This window comes from Mastomys coucha, unplaced genomic scaffold (assembly GCF_008632895.1).
Source record: "Mastomys coucha isolate ucsf_1 unplaced genomic scaffold, UCSF_Mcou_1 pScaffold22, whole genome shotgun sequence".
Lineage (NCBI taxonomy): Eukaryota > Metazoa > Chordata > Mammalia > Rodentia > Muridae > Mastomys > Mastomys coucha.
Window position 1 is genome coordinate 92,347,270 of NW_022196905.1, and position 21,600 is coordinate 92,368,869.

Genomic DNA, 21,600 nt, shown 5'->3' on the forward strand with positions numbered 1-21,600 from the left:
CACACTGACCTACAAACACAGATCCAGCATGGCTTCTCACACTGACCTACAAACACAGATCCAGCATGGCTTCTCACACTGACCTACCTGACAGTGCCTTCCTCCCTGCCCAGCACAGGGGCATGGAGCACTTTAGGCACTATGCATGTCTTGCCTAGAGACATGGATGTGCATTACCTCCTGGAAGCAGTGCCCTATGGGAACACTTGCTAATCAACACTGTATGGGTTGAAATATGGGTGAGAAGTCACTTTATCATGCACAGAAACCTCTATTTGATATAACAATTTGACCCAGTTTTGACAGTTACATTCCAAACACCAGGCCCTGCCCTGTTCACCTCCCAACTCTATGCTAACCAGCTCAGAAGAGACAAGGTCTCCCTTCAAGATAGATTCTAGCTGGAATTTTAGAAAGACAGAACTATTGAAGATTTGGCTTTATAAGAATTTATGAACTTAATCTGTCTTTAGTCAAACTATCTGTTAAAAGAGCCAATTTTCAAGCACATGGTGACCAAGTTATAAGGTCTCAAAAGTAGTTTCTGAGAAATACAGCAATTTCAAATTCATATTCCACACACCGATCTGGTCTCATGACAGCTACTTTCTGACTAACAGATATACTAACAACTTAGAGAATAATTCTTTTATGTGTTTTTCCTGCATGTATGTGTACCATGCATATGCAGTACCTGTAGGGCTCAGAAGAGGGGGTGTCAGGTGCCCCTGGGACTGGATAGTTGCGAGCCACTATGTGGATACTGGGACTTGAACCCAGTCTTCAAGAACAGCAGCAGCCAGTGCTCTTAACAGCTGAGCCATCCCTCTAGCCCCTAATAGGTTAATAAATATACTTTTAAGTTTCATTAAAAATTATTGATTTGGGGGCCAGTGAGATGGCTTGTGAAGACACTTACCACTAAGCCCAACAACCTGAGTTCAATCCCCAGGTCTTACATGGTAGGAGAGCGCTAGCTTCTGAAGTTCGTCATCTGACCTTCACATACATGTGACATGTATAAGTCACCTCCCCTGCCCCAAACAAGATGTAATGAAAGAAATTTACATCTGTACTAACAATTTTAGAAAGAGAACTTTTAAACTTACCCCTCTGCTATCTTGGGCCTACATAAGTTGTTGTTGTTGTTGTTATAACATGGGAGTCCCCTCTATCATTTTCCCCTCTATAAAAGACCACAAGTAGAAACATAGCTGATGCTGAAAAAATGAAATGTCTAAGGACTGACTGGAGTTTTCAAGTCGGAAAACTCAGAATAACATCTCAGGGTCATCAGTCCTCGGCCGGCACGCAGCTGACTTCTATTTTGTTAATTTTACTTTTTATCCATCAGTGTTTCCTGTTGATGGCTGCGGGAAAGCAAGGCGGCAGGGATGCTCTGGCTGAAGAGGGGAGGTGGCTGCTGTTAGGTGACTGAAACCATTTAGCTATTAGCTTTACCCTCACATCCTCCCCAGGCCAGGGTAATGCTCTTCTTAACACACTTATCTTGGGTCCTTTCCCCCGTGGAGAAGAAATTGTGCATTTAGGACAAAGAAGGCAGTTAATTCTGTGAAGAGAATAACCGAGCATTTAATCTTTGATTAGTCTGTCAAAAAGATAAAAGATCTTTGCTAACTAATTTTAATAAGTGCCACATGGACTCTCTTTCAGACTATAAATTACAGCCTATATGGCTGTCAAAAGCAGCGACTTAGAAGCAGTGAAGGCTATTTTTAAAGGCAGCTGGAGAGCTTAAAGTGATAGCCTGAGGTCTACTGGGGACCAGCCTAGGGAGAAGAAAGCAGCTACCATATACAACAATAATCTTTAAAGGAAAAAAAAGATTCTTCTCCAGTCTCAGTTGATAAATAAGTGACTGCGGCTTTGCTCTCACTGAACACTAATCTCAATCAGTTTTGCGTCTACCAGATGGCATCAAGCATGATGATCGGTAATAGCTCTGAACACTGGCCGCTGTGACACCTTCCAGCAAAAGCTGGTAAAAGCTTAATTGTTCCTCAGAGGAGCGAGGAGAGTCAGAGAATGAGGGGATGATGAACGTCACCGGGAAGAGGGTGTCGCTTGCACCACTTGCTTCTGCAAATGCTTTTATAATTTGTTAATCGCAGGCTTTGTGACCATGGGACTTGTGAAGTGTGCAAACTGGCAGATTTTAGATCCTGTCCCAAAGACTACTGGGACACATCAATTTGTGCCTACTATACAAAGGGAATAGTGTGGAGCTTTCCCAGCATGCTCGTTGGTTTCCTTGAGGCCCAGTGGAGGACAGCTGTGACAGTCTTTGTATGAGGAAAGGTTCCTGCGTATTGTGAGGAAATGAGGCCGAGATGGGAAAGCACTCAGCCATGGATCTGGAGCAGAAATCATGGCTGCGAATGTCTGTGCTGAGCCCCCGCGGGATGCTCAGTGCTGAGGCTGGCGGTCGTAGGCCTATGCGCTGTAATCTGGTGATCTCAGAGGGTCTGTGGAAGGCTCCAGCCCTGCAGTTCAGGTTCACCCTTGGGGCTTTGTGCTCTGTTAACTGCAAGCATTTGTTAGTAGCCACTTAGGCCATGGTATGAATGGGTTTACTGTATTATTTATTTATTTACTTGTTTATTTATAGATAGGGGCTCTCTATGTAGCCCAGACTGGCCAGGAACTTACTATGTAGCCCAGGCTGACCTCGAATTCAGATATCCATCTGCTTCTGCCTTCAGGCTTTAAAGGCATATGCCACCGTGCCTGGCTTGGGTGTTTTTTGGAAGAGCAGGTGATATTCAAAAGACAAAGAGCATGGCTGCTTCCCACTGTCCCCTGAGGACTGGCAGGGTTGTGTAAGTACTTGCAGATCCTGGGGGACAGGGTGTTAAAGAAAGGTCTTGGGCCCAGAGAAATGATATTTTTTCTGAAACTTCCATTTTCACAGGGCAGCCTGATATGCATATGGGCACACAGGAGGTCATGCTAGGGTCAATGTTAAGGGAACTATTCCACACACAGCCTACCTATATTGCCATTTTCACCAAGGAAGCAATAAATAAGGCATCCTCTTCAAAGCAACCATGTGGCACCCTGTTCATTCTCAGCAAGGCTTTATGACACGTGAAATATGGTATCTCAAGCAGCAAAAGAAATAAAGTTCAGAGTATGAGGAAGAGATGAGCACCGGAAAGGGAGGAGGGCTGGAGGGAGGGAGGCAGGGGGAATGCAAAAGGATTTACGAGGGAGGAAAGGGTCCTTAAAACAAAAAGCTGCCCTCAGCATACTGACGTGACACAGCACTACATCATCAGCCAGCTCCACCATTATTTTGATATGGATTAGGAAGATTTAAAGCAGGGATGTACCAGAGCACATGAAGCTCCATTCCTGCTCCACTTACCTAGGAAGGCGGCCATGTTCATCACTTGACTGAACACACAGCTCGCAGGAGGGTCGTCACCTGCAAAACTGGAAGAAGGCAAAGCCTTAGGGTCCGGGTGTCCAAGTCTGTGACTTGATGATTCTGACATGCACTTTCCAGGTCAGGCAGAATCAGAGTTACCTGATGTACGGCGCATGTTTCGCACCCGATTTCCTAGATGACAAAGCACAGAGGCACAGATTAAGACAATGTCGATGGTAACTCTGGGGGAACAGCGAATGAATTTCTTTAGAGGAAATCTTTACCTTGCAGCTGAATTTAATGGCAAAATTTTGTCATCTTCTACGGCTATAAAGTACCTAGCAAGAGAGAATGGGTAGTTTATAAAACAAATTTAAAACAAACAAAACCTTAAGAATTGGGTTTCAGTTGGGTTAAATATCTAATTTATCTATGTCATGTCATATCTATTATTTTCTAACTAAGAAAACACTCTTTAGGTAGGTATGTTTGCACACATACAACTGTATTTCTAATATTTGGGAATATGGAGGCAGTGAGATCAGGAATTCAAGATCATCTTCAGCTACATAGGGAGTGCAAAACTAGCCTGGGCTACATGAGACTCTCTCAAAAACCAACCAACCAACCAACCAACCAACCAACCAACCAGCCAACCAGAAAACAGAAAAAGATCTTTGACTACATTTATTTTTCTTTTGGGTCAGGATCTCACTATGGCATTGGCTGACCTAGAATTTGTTCTGTAGCTCAGGCTAGTCTAAGACTTACAATCCCTCTCTTTCAGCCAAGTGCTGGGATTACAGGTGTGCACCACCACAACCACGTCAATTGAATTCTTTACCAATAGATCACTCATGCTTTAAAGCTAAATGCCAGGATTAATGGTTCATTGAGTATCAGGACCTGGAGAGACAGCTCAACAGTTAAGAGCATGTGCTGTTCTTCCAGAGGACCTGAGTTCAGTTCTCAGCACTGGTGCCAGGTAGCTCAAAGCTCCTGTGACTCCAGCTCCAGCGGCTTCTGATGGCTCCAGCCTTCACAGGCATCTATCTACACTCACATGCGCATACCACACAGAGGTGTATACGTGATTTAAAAAGAAACTCCTTACAAGAGTTAATTTTGAAGAGATTCCAAACTAGCAGTGACACTTATAATCTGAAAACTTGGTGGTGGGGGTAGACCTTATAACTTTAATATCATTTCTTAGGAATATATGGCCTCAATTCTCCCTTTTCTATTTGTTTGTTTATTTGGTTTGGTTTAGTTTTCCCGCTTCTGGTAATCAAGGCTTACCTTGAATGGTTTGAATGAGAATGAATACCTGGTCCCCAGTTGGTGGAACTGTTTGGGAAGGATTGGAGGTGTGATCTTATTGAGGGTGGTATTGCTGTGGGGTGGGCTTTAAGGTTCAAAGACTTACATCATTTCCTCTGCTTCCTGCTTGCAGATCAAGATGTGAGCTCTTGGCTTTTCCAGCCACCATGTCTTCCCTCTACAATCATGGACTCTAACCCCCTAGAACTGGAAGCCCCAGACCAAATGCTTTCTTTTTTAATAAGTTGCCTTGGCCACAGGGTTTTATCACAGCAATAGAACAGAAGCTAAGACAGAGTCTGTGGACTTTTATGTGCTAGCGAAGTGCTCTCCCATTGGCCACTGCCCCATGCCAGTGACATCATTCTTCATGAGTTTTCTTGAGACAAATATTGGCTGAATCATCAACTAGGGGAAGTTTTTCTGTGGTAAGCCGGGTCTTCTGGCACAGTGATAACTATTTTATAACTATCTTGTCGTAACTAGATTATAAATGGAGTCCATAACACATCAGTGTCAAATGAAGAAAATATTGCAAATATTAACTTACATAACCAGTTTTCAAGATTCATTATAGTGGTACAAGCCAGTCATTCCAGGACCGGCTCCGTACCAGCCTTTAGAGTGGAACTCTGTGTAAACAAAAAGCTTCACAAGAAGTGTGTGGTGGTACATGCCTGTAATTTCAGCACTCAGGAAGACTGTTGCAAGTTCAAGGCCAGCCTAGTCTACACAGCAAGACCTGTCTTGGAGGGGGTTACGGGTTAAGGGAAAGAGAGAGGAAAAGAAGACAAAACCAGTCTTCTTCATTACCTATTTTTGAATAATTTATTATTCAATTTTGTTATTGATAATAAAGGATGATAAAAATGGAGACTTTAGTAAGGTTGAATCAGTATTATATTTACTTTTAAAAACATCATTTACTATATATAATGTTACTTATAAGTACACTTATATAAATGTGTCATAGTACCAAAACTTGGATTTTTTTCTGTATTACTCTTGAATGTTTAAATCATTAACTGAAATATACTTACACTATCCACAAGCCAGCTGAAGTAAACAAAGTAAACACAAGAGGTAGAAAGAGCCACACGCTGCATTTCTTCCCATCCATGCCTGTACCGCTGAAATCAAATGAACAGGTATTAATAGTGCAAGCAAAAATCCACCTAACTCTTTCAAGATGGAGAGTCCAACTGGGAAGAAAAAAAAAACCCATGTATTTTATAAAATCATGATTCAACTCTGTTACTATTGCTTGGTACTAGCTTAGAGATTCCAGATCTTACCTGTGGCCCAGTGGGAGGTTTTTCATGAAAATGTACAGCTTTACATCCTCAGTGATGTATTTAAGAAGAGACAAAGAACTTCGTAATATGGAATGTGGAAGGGCAGGATACCAGAGTACTTTTAGAGATACCATTAAAATTAATGGCGCGCCAAGCTGCCGGATGCCTTGATGATAGCCATGTGTGTCGCAGTAGGCCCGGTGCCCCCACCTCTGTGATGCCCCCCAAGAAGCAGGCTCAGGCTGGAGACAGCAAGAAGGCTGAAGAAGAAGGAGAAGATCATCGAGGACAAAACTTCTGGACTAAAGAATAAGAAAGGAGCAAAGCAACTTATTTATTTATTTATTAAGGCTGTTACTCATCAAGTGAAATTTGGTCACCAGAATCCACGTCAGGTAGCACAAAGTGAAGCTGGCAAGAAATTGAAGAAAGATGACAAGAAGAAAGAACTACAAGAACTAAATGAGTTGTTCAGACCTGTAGTTGCTGCACAAAAAATAAGCAAAAGTGCAGATCCCAAAACTGTGGTGTGTGCATTCTTCAAACAGGGACAATGTACTAAAGGAGATAAATGTAAGTTCTCTCATGACCTCACTTTGGAGAGAAAATGTGAAAAACAAAGTGTTTACATTGATGCAAGAGATGAAAAAACTTGAAAAAGATACTATGGATAATTGGGATGAGAGAAAGCTGGAATAAGTAGTAAACAAGAAGCACAGTGAGGCGGAAAAGAGAAAGAAAACAAAGTCAAGTAGTGTGCAGACATTTTCCTGAAGCTATTGAAATAACAGGTATGGCTGGTTTTGGGTGTGTCCTGGAGGTGGGGACAATTGCATGTATCTCCATGCACTTCCTCCTGGATTTGTGCTAAAGAAAGACAAAAAGAAAGAAGAGAAAGAAGACGAAATCTCACTAGAAGATCTAATTGAAAGAGAGCATTCTGCCCCAGGTCCAAATGTTACCAAAATCACTCTAGAATCTTTTCTTGAGTGGAAGAAAAGGAAAAGACAAGAAAAGATTGATAAACTTGAACAAGATATGAGAGGCAGAAAGCTGACTTCAAAGAAGGGAAAGCACTGGTGATCAGTGGTCCTGAGGTATTTGAATTTCGTCCTGAGCTGCTGAATGATGGTGATGAGGAGGAAGCAGACGATACCCGTTACATTCAGGGAACAGGTGGTGATGAGGTTGATGATTCTATGGGTGTAAATGACATAGATATAAGCCTGTACATCCCAAGAGATGTAGAAGAGACAGGTATCACTGTGGCCAGTCTTGAAAGATTCAGCACATATGCATCAGATAAAGACAAGAACAAATTAAGTGAAGCTTCCGGAGGTCTGGCTGAAAATAGTGAAAGAAGTGGTTTGGACAAGGACAGCGGAGGGGGAGGACAGGAAAATGGACCCATCGATGCTGTTCCTGTTGATGGAAACCTGTTCACTGGCCAAGATCTGGATGAACTCAAAGAAGAATTAAACACTGTTGATTTAGAGGAATGATAAGAAGGAGGAAAATTAGGTCATCTCAATATGATCAACATGAACTGAGATTGACAATGTTAATTGTTTGGTCCCCTAGAATGAACAATACGTTTATTTCCCCATGATGATTCTGGAGGGATTCTGTCCTCCACAAAAGGAATACTATCCCTGTGTCTTCTCTTCTGACTTTGACTACATCTCATAGGAAGTTCAGAGTAGTTGGTGGTAAATTAAAAATGGTCATTACAGAAGATGATTGTTGTTATAACTGTCCACTCATGTTGGAAGTGTAACCGCTTTTCCAGCTTTTGGTTTTCACTGGGCACGTGTAATTTCTAGGAACAACAAATTCATACTTAAAATACTTGTGTTTGATGCAGTTTCTAATGACTGGTTTCCTTTCCTTTGTATTTATATGTGTTAGAGACTGCCTGAAAGGTGAGCATTGTACTTGATAAAGGAAACTGCATATGCAGATTTCAGTATTATACATCTGTGGACAATTAGGTGGACACTGAGTATGTGACTTATCAACCCAACAGGGTCAGCGGCAGTGCCCTGTATTAAAGCTATTTGAAGTTCTCCCTTTTTTTTTGCCGATAAAGTTGTAAATAAAACCATCATACATCCATAAAAAAATTAATGGCCTGATGAATCTTACATGTGCTTAAGTCTGTGGAAGAGTGAGAAACAAATGGCTACTAAATAAACTAGCAATTCAGGGGAAATGACAGGTGTTTTGCAAATCTGGACTTTCCTGTATCTATTATTGAGCAGTTCTAGTAGATTCTCAAGACAAATAAATACTTTGCAGACAATGCTTTCTAATAGCTCCAATAAGCACATAGGCAAAGTCACAGACATTGGGTATTGGGGAATGTCTTAACTTCATTTTCTGCTGCCATGATAAGATTCCCCGACACTTAGCTCCAACCAGCACACTGGCAAAATCGTTAATACCCAAAGGCATTGGGTATTAGGGAGTATCTCAGCTTCATTTCCTGCTGTTGTGATAAGATATTTCAATACGAGCAACTTAGGGGAGAAAAACTCCCGGTTCCAGGTTACTGTTCATCATTATGGAGAAGTCACAGCGGCAAGAGTCAGAGAGAACTGATCACACCACATTATCATCATGAGCAGACAGTAGTGTGAATTAACACACACACACACACACACACACACACACACACACACACGTGCTCACCCTGCTCTCCCTTTCATTCAGCCCAGGGCCAAATTTATGAAACTGTGCTGGTCACATTCAGGGTGGGTCTTCCTTCCCTCCTCAACTGACCCAAGGAAGAAACTCTCACAGGCCAGCACAATCTGGATAGCTCCCCACCGATGCTCTCACCACAGGTGATTCTGAATTGTGTCAACTTCACAATAAAACACTAGCCGTCACAGGGATACCGCATTTTTTAAAAGACAGTGTAGTGTGTGTCTCCCCACAACCAGGGATCATCAGCAGATAAGGTCAACAAGGTCAGTGAGAGCAGAGACAACTAGCAGGATGGTGTGTGTGTGTGTGTGTGTGTGTGTGTGTGTGTGTGTGTGGTGGGGAGGGGGCAAGTGTTTGGAAGCCCAGTGAGTACATATGGTGAATAATCACACCAGGACCGGCTATCAAGGGGCAGATCAACTTTACTTAGGGTGATTCAGGCTTATAAAGTTTTGGGGGACTGAGGGGTAGGAACATCCAAGGTGGGCAAAGGTCACTGGCAAAAATGCCTCATTAGCATGGGGAAACACTTCAGAAATCTCAGGTACTAGCCAAATAGGTTTTATCAGGAGAAAGGGGATTGATCCTGTAATCAGTCTAAGGCTATGTGACATTCCTCAGGTTGAAGCATCTGTGGGGACTTAGAATTCCCCAAACAGGGTCAGAGATGGAGAAGCCCCAATAAGGAAGAGTCAAGTATCTGTAAGAACCAGAGCCTCCATCCCTTACAAACTGGGATGATTACAGGGTTGAAGCAGGGTGTGGAGAAAGAGGGTGAAAAGCTTCCCTTTTGACTCAGGATTGGCTGTTGCTAAGGTGAAAAATGGTCCGCTGGGTAGTGGTGGCACATGCCGTTAATCCTAGCCTTCAGGAGTCAGAGACAGGTGGATCTCTGGGAGTTTGAGGCCAGCCTGGACTCTAGAGTGATTTCTAGGACAGCCAGGGCTACACAGAGAAACCCTGTCTCGAAAAACAAAAGTCCAGGTGACCAAAAAGCATCTCTTATGGACAGTCAATATCAAGGGTCTTCAGGGGTGGGATGGGGCAGGAATCCAGGCTTTTGTTCTGGAATGCTAATTACTGTGGTTTATGGAAACTGCTACAATTGAATCAAAATATAAGAACTTTTCACAGTGAAGTTGGCCATGGCTAACACTCTTGACTTTGACTTCTAGAGATGGGTGGAGAAGTTGCAGTCATGGTCCATGTGGGTATTTCCTGTTGATGGTGTTGACACCCTCATCAGGGGGTTCTTGGAGCAGTCTCTGATGTTGAAGGACAAGGATGCTCTGAAGGAAGGGCCCTCTTCCGTGGCCTCCAAGCCTGTTACTTAGCTACTTTACATCACTGGAGGGAGAAAATGTCATGAAGGGTAGCATCTTTGATGGCTTCCAAGCCTGCCAATGATTATCTAGCTACCTAACATTCTCCCTTCAAACTTTAAGACCTAAAATCATTTAGAATGTGGACATAGAATCAATCTGGGTGATTCTAGATGACACTGGGGGTGTAGAAAGGGCTCACAATCTCCACTCTTAGTTGACTTTCTGAAGGGTGATCAAGGGGACAGGATAGCGCTAGTTCATTCCAGGACCATCTGAGTGTAAACAAACTGTAAAGAGTAGATAAAATTAAGGCAGTAGCCAAGAACACAAGGTTTAGAGTTTGGCAGCTTCAGTGCTAAAATCATAACAGATGTAATCCAAGTTCACTATGAAGACTTTTTACCATTGGGATGGGGATGCTGACATGACCTCAGTCTGATTTTGTAGAGCAAAGGAAACAAAAACAAAATTATCAGGAATATAAAAGGAGCAATACGCTCATTGCTAAGAAAGGATGAGAGCCCTCTACTGGATTATAGCCAGGGAGGCTGAGGTTACCCACTGCGCTTGTCAGCCGCCCATCAGGCATGGGCTGGTCTACTCTTTGTCTTTTATTATCACCAATAATCTTACTTTTGGTGATGCTTTCTTACTGTGCATTTAAGACCATGCAGGAGGCCAAACGTAATCATTTCCTTCTTTTGTTAAGGCTAGTTGCAGGCCTGGCCCTCAGGAGTTCTTAGGAGGAGCTCCTGGCTCCTGAGGCCTTTCTGTTTCCAGTGCTTTCCTGACTGTGATGATAGTCAGAGGCCTGCTTGGCAACGGCCTCAGTTGGAAGTTAAGTGTTCCTCTGTGGTGACCTTCTTCTTTATAGAATGGATGCTGGGTAGACTCTACCTGGTGAGGTCATCGTGGCCTCTCCCAACGAAAGAAGAATCACCAGGAATATGGGTCATTCTGAGGGATGTCTCCTAGTCCCTGAGATGTATGTAGTTGGCTTTGAAGGACATGGGGCAACGTGTCTGTTTTAATCTCTTTTCTACATTAGGGTAGCTTCCAAGTATGTTTATGAAATAGTGAGACATCAGTTACACCAATCTGGTATAGTTAGTGTATAATACTTAAAGCTTAGGCATGACTTAAATGCTTCTAAATAATGTTTGCTTAGCCACCTGGCTCTTGTCTTCCACATGTCTCATGTAACTTAATTGGAACTTTTGGGACTTGCTTGGGCCTTCCAGTTTTCCTTCCCATTCTGGAAAAAACATCTGTCGCCTTAATCTCCTAACCCAAAACCATCTTTACTAAAAGCATTTCAATTCTTACAGCTTTCTAACATCTCCTTTTTCCCCCTCTTACTGAATTCCTTTTATTTTTTTCTTAATGCCTTAAGACACAGTAACATTATCAAGTAAGCTTATTATCATGTTAAAAAACAATTGAATTCAAACTACGTACATACCATAACCTAATTAAGTTAATATCACCCCAGTAAGCATACTGTCAGACTATGAGACTTTGTAAGTTCTCAGGCAAATCCCATAGAAAACAGGACAATCAAACATCTTTTTGTGTTTTTCATGGTCCAAAGAAAGATCTACCACTGCTATGCTTTGGGTTCTGAATGAGTCCAAGCAGCAGACAGAGATGTAAGAAGCAGATACAAACATCTTCAAATCGATGTTACAACATTTCAGCAGAAATCAAGGAGGGAACCCTGTTAAAATGTGATGATGGAGTCATCCACTGGGGATTTTTAGGCAGAGAAACTTCCTTGGCCTTTCGCTCCACGGGCATTTTATGTCATGTAAATGCAGAAACATTTTTAGTTGTTCTCAAAGGCACAATGCTTTCAATTTGAGCTGTTTTGTTCTATTTTCAACCTGTTACAGAGTCAAGGAGTGCTGTGACCCAGGGCAGGGGAGTTTGAAAGATGCTTAGTGCTAAATCATCTTGAGTCTGAAGTGAGAGGGTCAAATCCTAGTTCCTTGGTGAGCTTAAACAGCACAGACAATTTACGAAGATAATACAAAGGGCATTTGTTTCTCTGCATAACTGGAGATAGCTGATGGCAGTTTTCTAAGGGACCAGGGAAGATAGAGGAGGAAGCCAGCAGTGTGGGTGGAGCAGAAAACTGGCTGTTTAGAGCCCAGCAGGCTTTCCCACCCATCTCTAGAAGCTAGAGTTGGGACTGTCAGCCATGGCCAATTTCATCCTGAAAAGTTCTTATGTTTTGGTTGAATGGTAGCAATTTCCAGAAACCACAGTAATTAGCATCCCAGGACTAAAGCCTGGATTCCTGTCCAACTCAGCCCTGCAGACCCCAGAGAAAAGAAATGGTTACTGGTCATCTGATGCTCTCTTATTCACAGCTCACTATCTGTTTGCTACTAACAATGGCTAATCTAGGCACATGTACACACAGATACAAACACAGGCACACATAAACAGACACACACACAGACACAGGCACAGGTACAGACACACACACACATAAACACACAGACACACACACACATAAACAGATACACACACACATAACAGACACACACACACATAAACAGGCACACATACACATACACATAAATACCCAGACACACACAGACACAGACACACATACAAATAGACACACAAATACTCACAAACAGTCACACACAAACACAGTCACACACAAACACAGACACACACAAAGACAGACACACACACAGACACACACACCAACATAGACATGCACACATGCAGACATACACACAAAGAGACACAGACACAAACAGATACACACACACACACACAAAGACAGACACAGACAGACAGACAGACAGACACACACACACACACACACACACACACCACAAAGGAAGTTTTTCACCCTCCTTGCCCATGCCCCACTTCTGCTTTTAGTCATCCCCGTTTGTAAGTGCACGGAAGCTCTGCTTCTTATAGAAGTCTTCCCTTCTGAGGTTCCCTCCAATAAAGACTTGCACTGTCTTAAAAATGTGGTGTCACCATAATGGCTAGAGTTTTGCTGTCATATTAACACAATGAAGAATTACCTGGGGTGGGAATATCAACGGGAAATTCTCTGAAGCATGCTACCCTGTGATTGTGCCTGTGAGATTCTCTGTGAGTTCAAGGTCAGCCTGGCTTACATAGTAAGTTCCAGGTCAGTCAGAGCTACAGAGCTACACAGTGAAACACTGTCCAGAGAGAGAGAGAGAGAGAGAGAGAGAGAGAGAGAGAGAGAGAGAGAGAGAGAGACTGAGAGACAGAGAGAGAGACTAACTTAGAAGAGTTTAAGTATACACAACTCTAAACAACTACTTACTTAAAATTCCTATCAGAATCAAGTTTAGTCATTTTTATAACATATATTTTATAAGTAGAACAGGATTTAAGAAATACAGAATCCTTTTCCTTTAGGCTGAGGGAGTCACAAATTTATTTATAGTAATTATTTACTTAATTATTAATCTAGAGGACTGGATATCATAGGTATGATGTTTTGTATAATGAGTCAAATTAACAGACATTTTAGTTTCTGGCCAGTAAAATATAATCTATGGTTACTATGTCATTTACCCAGTGTTGGGAAAACAGTCTATTTGGAGAAATCTAATAAATATTTGAAGTGCTTCATTTAGTAAAAGGATAAAATGTTTTTGTAAGTCAGTTTTAAAATTTTACCTTTAATCATCCTGTGTGTCTGTGTATGGGAATGTGAGTGTGTGCACAGGTCTCTGCAGAGACCAGAACAGGACATCAGGTCCCTATCAAAGACTAGGACATCAGGTCTCTGTCAAAGACTAGGACATCAGGTCTCTGTCAAAGACTAGGACATCAGGTCCCTATCAAAGACTAGGACATCAGGTCCCTATCAAAGACTAGGACATCAGGTCCCTATCAATCAAAGACTAGAGCAGACTTATGGTGAGTGGATGACTGGTGTGCTCCGAAGCAAACTCAGGTCCTTTGTGTGCAGTGCACTCTCCTGACTGCTCAGTTCTCTCTCCAGCCTTGTAGGCCAGGTTTTATAAATACTAGTAAGATTCCACCACAGTGCTCAGGAACAGCACAGAATCTAGCTTATGACATATTTACTTCTGGAATGTTCCACTTGGATCATGGCTGAGTGTAGATAACTAATATAATGGAAAGTGATACTGGATACGCATTGATACTATTAAAAGCTATGGGATGGCCTGTTGGCCAATAGCTTCCATTTATAGAATTGATACTATTAATATTGAACATTTGCAGAGTATACAATATGAATAATAAGTGTCTATTAATATATGTGGGCCTGTAATAAAGCTATCAATTATACTAAACAGACAAACACACAATTCCATCAGAAGATGTCTGTAAAGGGAGGAAAGAGGAAAAAAGAAACCAAAGGAAGGAAGCAAGGAGGAAGGGAAGGAAGGACAAAAGGAGGAAGGGGAGGAAGGAGGGAAGGAGGAAGGAAGGAGGAAAGAAGGAAGGAGGAAGGGAAGGAAGGAGGGGAGGAAGGAAGGAGGGAAGGAGGAAGGAGGAAGGGGAGGAAGGAGGGGAGGAGGAAGGAAGGGGGAAAGAAGGAAGGAGGAAGGGGAGGAAGGAGGGGAGGAGGAAGGGGAGGAAGGAGGAAAGGGAGGAAAGAGGAAGGGGAGGAAGGAGGAAAGGAGGAAGGGGAGGAAGGAGGGGAGGAGGAAGGGAAGGAAGGACAAAAGGAGGAAGGGGAGGAAGGAGGGAAGGAGGAAGGAGGAAGGAAGGAGGGAAAAGGGGGGAAAAAGGAGGGAGGAGGGAGGAGGAAGCAAGCAGTGACCAGCTCAACAGATCACTGTAGATCTATCACTAGATAGGTCACTTACAGGATGAGTTCACTTGGGATGGTTCCCCTGGAGAGAAAATTAGGCCTTAACCTCAGTTACATCAGAAATTGGCTCCTTGGGCCTGAGTTTAGTTCCTGAAATCTGTAGTTTCCTTGTCTCACCACACAGAGATTGCTGAATTAGACAAAGAGATGGAGAAAGACAACAGAGATCAGATTTCACAGGTGGTCTTTCCTGTGGTAACCACAGGTTCCTGGTGGTTGAGCACCCTTGTAGGGTCATGCTGAGGACTGACAATAGTGTAGGTAAAGAGCTTCACATCCGATCCTTGACCTGGGAGTGCTGTAACTGTAGAGGCTAAGCAGATGGCCCAGTGTGTTAGCACTGCGCTCCCATCTGCAGAGTGGACTCAGAACAACAATACTTTCTTCTCTGGGCATCACTTTTTATAGAAAGACACAGATAGTTTTTCTGGTAGTAACATTTTTTTCTTTATATGTCTTTCCAAAAAATATCTTAACAAATATTTAAGGTTTGCTTTCCTGTGACTCTGTTTTTAGTAATTGGATGCTCTCTACCACTGAACTATATTTTCCTAGTTATTTCTGCACATGGGCAAGGGTCTCCCATGTGCACATACATGTGGAGGCCAGAAGTTGACACCAACATCCTTCTCCATTGCTCTCCACCCTGTTTTCTGAGATAAGGTTTCTCATTAAACCTGGAATTCACTATTTCAGCTAGAGTGGCTGGATAGCTCTAGGGACCCACCATCTCTGAGTCCTCACCCCTACTCCTGCACTAGGATTAGGGTGCATGTCACCATGTCTGGAGTGCTGGGGATCCAAACTCAGGTCCCTAGGTTACATGGCAAGTGCTTTACCCACAGTGCCATCTCCTTAGCCCTTCCCTTATTTTTTTTAATTTTTTTTTTTCTTTTTTGGAGACAATCTCATTATGTAGCCCAGACTGACTCCAACAGTCTTCCTTCCTGAACCTCCCAAGGGCTGTGATCTCAGGTTCTCACCAGGCAGGCAGGGCAAGTTTTGTTATTCTTCACCACGTGTTACTTGTTGCTTTAGATACACCGACCACACCAACGGTTTCTAAATTGTTTTACTTCACTAGTTTAACTCTCCTAGGGCAACTTATGTCTAAATTATAGGAAACATACTTTATACCCTGCCTGAGGTTAGATGAGAATTGCCCTTTCTTACCATGAAGATATGCCATGGGAGCTGTCTATGAACAGTCGCATTATTAGCTTGCAGCAGAACTACCCTGGTGCCTCTCCCAAAACATTTCACGTAGGCTTTGATTTCTTCCTTTTTAAAATGCTTGAAAATCCACACACAGTTGCAAGAAATAATACAGTGAGACCCTGTTTATTCTTCACATTGTCTCCTTACCGGCAATCTCTAGCATACCAGTAAATATCTAACATCTTCAACTAAGAACCAACCGTAATATGGCCTCTCAGCTTCGTTCAGCTCTTACGAGCTTATATTGACCATGAGCTCATTTTGACCTTGTCTACTGCTTTCCCGTGAGTTTTATGTAAATGTCCCACCTCCCTAGATTTGTGTGGTCATACACTTACTGGTCATTTGCATATTTCTCTATAGAAATGCCTACTTAATTTGTTTATGCTTTATTGTACACCAGGTATCACATGCAGGCCCCAGTGCATGCTGGGTAAGCACTCTACCATGGATCTATGTTTATGGTCCCTTTACTTTTTCAATTGTCTTATTGTTCCTCATATGCCCAGGATATTCATCTCCCATCATGTACCCAAATTCTCCAATTATGTAAGTCGCCATCTCTCTGTTGAGAGCATCCTTTGGGGGTACACATGTTTTTAATTTTGATGAAGCCTAATTTGTCAACTTTCTCCTTTGTTGCACAAGTTTTAGTGTCCTAAAACAAAAAAAATCATTGCCAACTCCAGTGTCATGAGGCTTTCTCTCTCTTTCTTCTCATTGTTTTTATAATTTCAAGTCTTCCTGTTTAGGAGTTTGGGTCGTTGTGAGTTCAAAGTATATGGTATAATGTGATTTCCTTTTTTTTATATTAAAGGTCCATAATTATCTGTTTTTAAAAGTATCTCTCACCACTGAATGGCACTTCATAGGATCTGTGTGTATATGTGTGGGGTGTGTCTGTATGTATGTGTGGATGCCCACACCTGTGCATGCATGTGCAGGTGTCAGGTCAGGTGTGTGTATATATGTATGCATGTGTGGATAACCACACCTGTGCATGCATGTACTGGTGTCTGTGTATATGCATACATTGATACCCACATCTGTGTGTCCACGTGCAGCTGTCTGTATGTATGCATGTGTGGATACCCACACCTGTGCATGCACGTGCATGTGCCAGGTGTCTGTGTATATGAATGCATGGATACCCACACCTGTGCATGCATGTCCAGGTGTCAGGTCAGGTGTGTGTATATATGTATGCATACAAAGACACCCACATTTGTGCATGCACGTGCAGATATCAGGTCAGGTATCTGGCTCTTTCACCCTGCCCTTATCCCTGTGAAACAGAGTCAGTCACAGAACCTGGAGCCGACCACCCTCTCTACCCTGACCAGCTGGCCCCCAAGCTCCAGCAATTCTCCTGTCTCTGTTCATACCTAGTGCTGGGTTACAGGTGCACATGACCACATCTGGCTCTTACAGGTGCTGGGACCAAACCCAGGCCCTCACACTTGGGCAGCAAGTACTCTTATGCACAGAGGCATCTGCCATCTCACTTTCTTTTGAGATAGAGTCACATAAAGCCTAAGCTGCCCTCAAACTCACAAGATGCCAGAGGCTAGCTCTGAACTCATTTCCTTCCTCTTGCATCCCTCAACACCTGATATACAGGTAGACGTCATCAGGCCTAGCTTTTTTTTTTTTTTTTTAACAAGGGCTTTTGCAAAGCAAGAAATTCTATTTTTAACGGAGTCTAACTTGCCCAGGTCTGTTTTTATAGGTCCCGCATTTGATGGCAAATCTACAGAACTTCTTGCCTATCATCCCTTGATCTCAGCTTTTTCCTATGTCCTTTTTATTAGAAGGTTTGTGGTTTTATATTGAAATCAGTCATCTGGTTTTTAATCTTTAAAAGCTGTGAGTCTCCACTGTCTTATTGAAATTGGTTAGATCCTAAACAGCTATAAATTATTTTGGTAAGACTTGAGGAGCATGTAATAAGCTAAGTCAGATGAAGTCATTGAGAAAGGTTTGTACACCAAAGGACATCAATCAGACATACAGTAGAACTCACCATGCCATGTTCTTCTAGGAGCTGAAGACCAAAGGTGTGTGTGTGTGTGCGCGCATGCTCATGTATGTGTGCATGTGTGTGAGACAGAAAGAGTGTGCTGTGTGTATGCATATGAGTGTGCATACATGTCTATATATGTGCATGCCTATGTGTGTGTGCGTGTACGCAAATGTATGTGTGTATGTGCATGTATGTGTGTGTGTGCATGTGCGTGTATGTGTGTGTATGTGTGCATGTGCGTGTGTTGTGTAGAGAGGGAAAGTCCTCTTACTCCCTCCTTTACCCACTTCTCCTTTGCAAAAGGCTCTGTTAGGTATCAAGACCATCTAGAGACCAGGAGGCATCAGTGAAAAGCTCAAGACCACCTTCTGGCTTCATCAGCCTGTCAGTGTCCCATGTGACAAGTCATGACACTTTGCTTTTTTCTGCCTCTCTGGTGCACCTTGTCACACACCGCCTTTCTTGTCACAGAGAATCCACTGGTCTTCCCTTAGTCCACACTCAGCTTAGAAGAATTTCCAGGAGACACACAACCGATGCACTCTCTCTTCCTGAGGCTAGAGGTTTGTCGGGTTCCCAGAAGATGAGCAGGACTGACTGTGAGCTGCTTGGGATCAAGGGCAAGTTCAGAAAGTGAACTTGACAGAAAGAGCCCTTGGAAGAGAGGGAAATAACCAGCCTTATAAACCAACCAGCAGACTTTGTCTTGGAATTTTCTGAGAATGGAATCCTCCCTGGATTCACCCATCTCCTGCTTCAGCTCCCCAAGTCTCAGATTATTAATGTGAGCCATCATGTCCATGTGACTCTGACTTTACCAAGTCCCCCTTTTGAACTAATTAAAGTTCGAATGCAGTCTTAGGTAATAAGGTCATGCAGACATTTCAACAGAGTGTAACTTTCTCCTGGTCACATGACTGTAGCCCCATTCTAAGAATGGAAGGAAAGATGAAGATGCTGTCCTCTGCCTTCCATGCTCCCACATTCCCTGAACACAAACTGGCTCACTGCTCCAGTTACATTAGAAAATATCACCAGGGCTGGAGAGGTGGCTTAGCAGGAAAAGGCACTTGCTGTGTATGCCTGGCAGCCTGAGTTCAATCCTTGGAACTCAGGTAAAGGTAGAAGGTATGAATCAACTCCACAAAATTGTCCTCTGACCTCCACATATGTGCCATAGTATGAATGCTCCTACCCACCCATATGATGCATGCATAAGCACACACACACATGCTAATAGTAAATATTTTTTAAATAAAGAGAAAACATCACTAAAAGTTTTCATTAACTAATGGGATACATTGGCTAATTTTATGTCAACTTGATACAAACTAGAGTTGTTAGAGAGAAGAGAGTCTCTATTGAGAAAACTGTCCCCGTAGGTCCAGCTGTAAGGCATTTTCCTAATTAATGATTAATGGGAGGGAGGAGAGGTCCAGCCCATTGTGAGCAGTGCCATCCCTGAGCTGGTAGTCTTGGGTGCTATAAGAAAGTAGGCTGAGCAAGCCAGTAAGCCTAACCCCTTCATGGCCTCTGCATCAGCTCCAGCCTCCCAGTTCTTGCCTGGCATGAGTTCCTACCCTCACTCTTTTTGATGATGAACTGTGAACCGAATGGACCCTCTCTTCCCAACTTACTTCTGGTCATGGTGTTTTATCACAACCATAGCAACCCTAAGACATAAGGATAAGTTCCATTCTTCTCTTGAGCTAAATGAAGAAGCCTCTTCCACATACCTAAGGATTTGGGACTGGAGAGACCAGGGCTCAGCAGCTTAGAGCCCTATTGTTCCTGGGTTCAATTCCCAGTACCAACATAGTGGCTGACAACCATCTGTAACTCCAGCTCCTGGTGATCTAATGCTCTCTTCTGGCCTCTTTAGGGCCCAGGCACATACATGGTGTGTGTGTGTGTGTGTGTGTGTGTGTGTGTGTGTGTGTATGCATGTATGTATATGTGTGTATACATGTAGGCAAAGCACTTACACACAGAAAATAAAAGACAATATCCTAAAAGAAAATTTTATCTTTGTATAATAATTGTGATTCCTTTTATTCTGTGCAGTATTTATTCTGTCGATACTAATCTTCCAATAATATTTCACAGTGAAAAAAAAAAAACAAGGATAAATGTTCCCATGGCCCCAGAGAGCTTAGCCTATCTGGAATGAGATCTGATGAATTTTTGACAAAAGGAGAGAAAGAGCCAGAATTGTGAAGATGTCTTGAAAGGGTCTGGCTCTCAGCCTTGGTCTGGAACGCTCCTGGAAACGGCATTATTTAGCCAAATGACTTGCTAAGCTCTTACCCAGATGGTCACAGCTCACAGAGACAGTGTTGCCAGCTCTGCGCATTTACCATGTGTTCTCTTCCAATAAATGTCACTGCACAAGTGTGAGCGATTGGCACTCTTACCCAGTCTGTGTGTGAGGCAGGCCACACTGCAAGGGCTGCTTGGCACCTTGTGTGAGATAGTGAGAACCTCTGTGCCCTCTGCTCCTTTTGTGTCCCCCAAACTCTTGCTTTCCCCCTTCCGAAGGTAGGGGAGGGAAGGAACCAAAAGCTAAATGATTGTGGCATCTCCCACCATTTATATATTTTGAGGCTTCAAATGACCAGGAGAAAGTCATACTCTCTTGAAAAACATGTTTTCTTCTTCTTCTTCTTCTTCTTCTTCTTCTTCTTCTTCTTCTTCTTCTTCTTCTTCTTCTTCTTCTTCTTCTTCTTCTTTTTTAGGATTTATTTATTTATTTTATGTATGTGAGTACACAGTAGTTGTACAGATGGCTGTGAGCCTTCATGTGGTTGTTGGGAATTGGGTTCCCTCTGGTCGGCCCTGCTTTGGTCAACTCAGCTCACTCAGTCCCTGCTTGTTTTGGCTGAGACATTTATTTATTATACATAAGCACACTGTAGCTGACTTCAGACGCACCAGAAGAGGGCATCAGATCTCATTACAGGTGGTTTGTGAGCCACCACGTGGTTGCTGGGATTTGAACTCAGGACATTCAGAAGAGCAGTCAGTGCTCTTAACCACTGAGCCATCTCACCAGCCTGAAAAAACATGTTTCTATTCCCACATGAGCTTGTTATCTAAGACCCCAGCCACTTTAACTTGTTCAAAAAGGGGAAGTTTATAAGTCAAAGTGACTCTAGGCAGTAATCTGACCTTGGGAGACTGAGGCTATCAAAGGCTTCATAAAGGGGCCCTATTAGAAAACGCCAACAATAATAGTAATACTCTTATTCATTTTGCTATCAAGTACCATGTAGTTCTTCCCATATAGGTGAAGCTATCGAAGCCTGGAAAAATGGTGTCCTGGGGTCAGTACAAGGGCCTTGAAGACAAATCTTTTATTGTACCACATAATGAAAAACACCTCCCATCTACAGATGGAAAACAAAAGCCCACCAGACCCTCTTTGTTTGAAGCTCTTGAAGCCAGTTCCACTGGCGACTGATGGCAGC

General features: G+C 42.9%; 1 protein-coding gene and 1 pseudogene across 13 annotated transcripts in view; one reads left to right on the top strand and one right to left on the bottom strand.

Annotated features, from left to right (window-relative positions):
• Positions 1-21,600, bottom strand: part of Tmem150c (transmembrane protein 150C) — a 79,384-nt gene that overhangs the window by 11,254 nt on the left and 46,530 nt on the right. For all 13 annotated transcript variants that reach the window (XM_031336927.1, XM_031336929.1, XM_031336928.1 and 10 more), the window contains 4 exons: positions 5,752-5,841; positions 3,676-3,729; positions 3,551-3,583; positions 3,389-3,456 (listed from right to left, as the gene is read on the bottom strand). In XM_031336927.1, coding sequence (XP_031192787.1) covers positions 3,389-3,456; positions 3,551-3,583; positions 3,676-3,729; positions 5,752-5,831 — 235 coding nt within the window. In that variant the 5' untranslated portion in view covers positions 5,832-5,841. The remainder of the gene's footprint in view (positions 1-3,388; positions 3,457-3,550; positions 3,584-3,675; positions 3,730-5,751; positions 5,842-21,600) is intronic.
• LOC116067927 lies at positions 6,224-7,528 on the top strand (annotated as a pseudogene).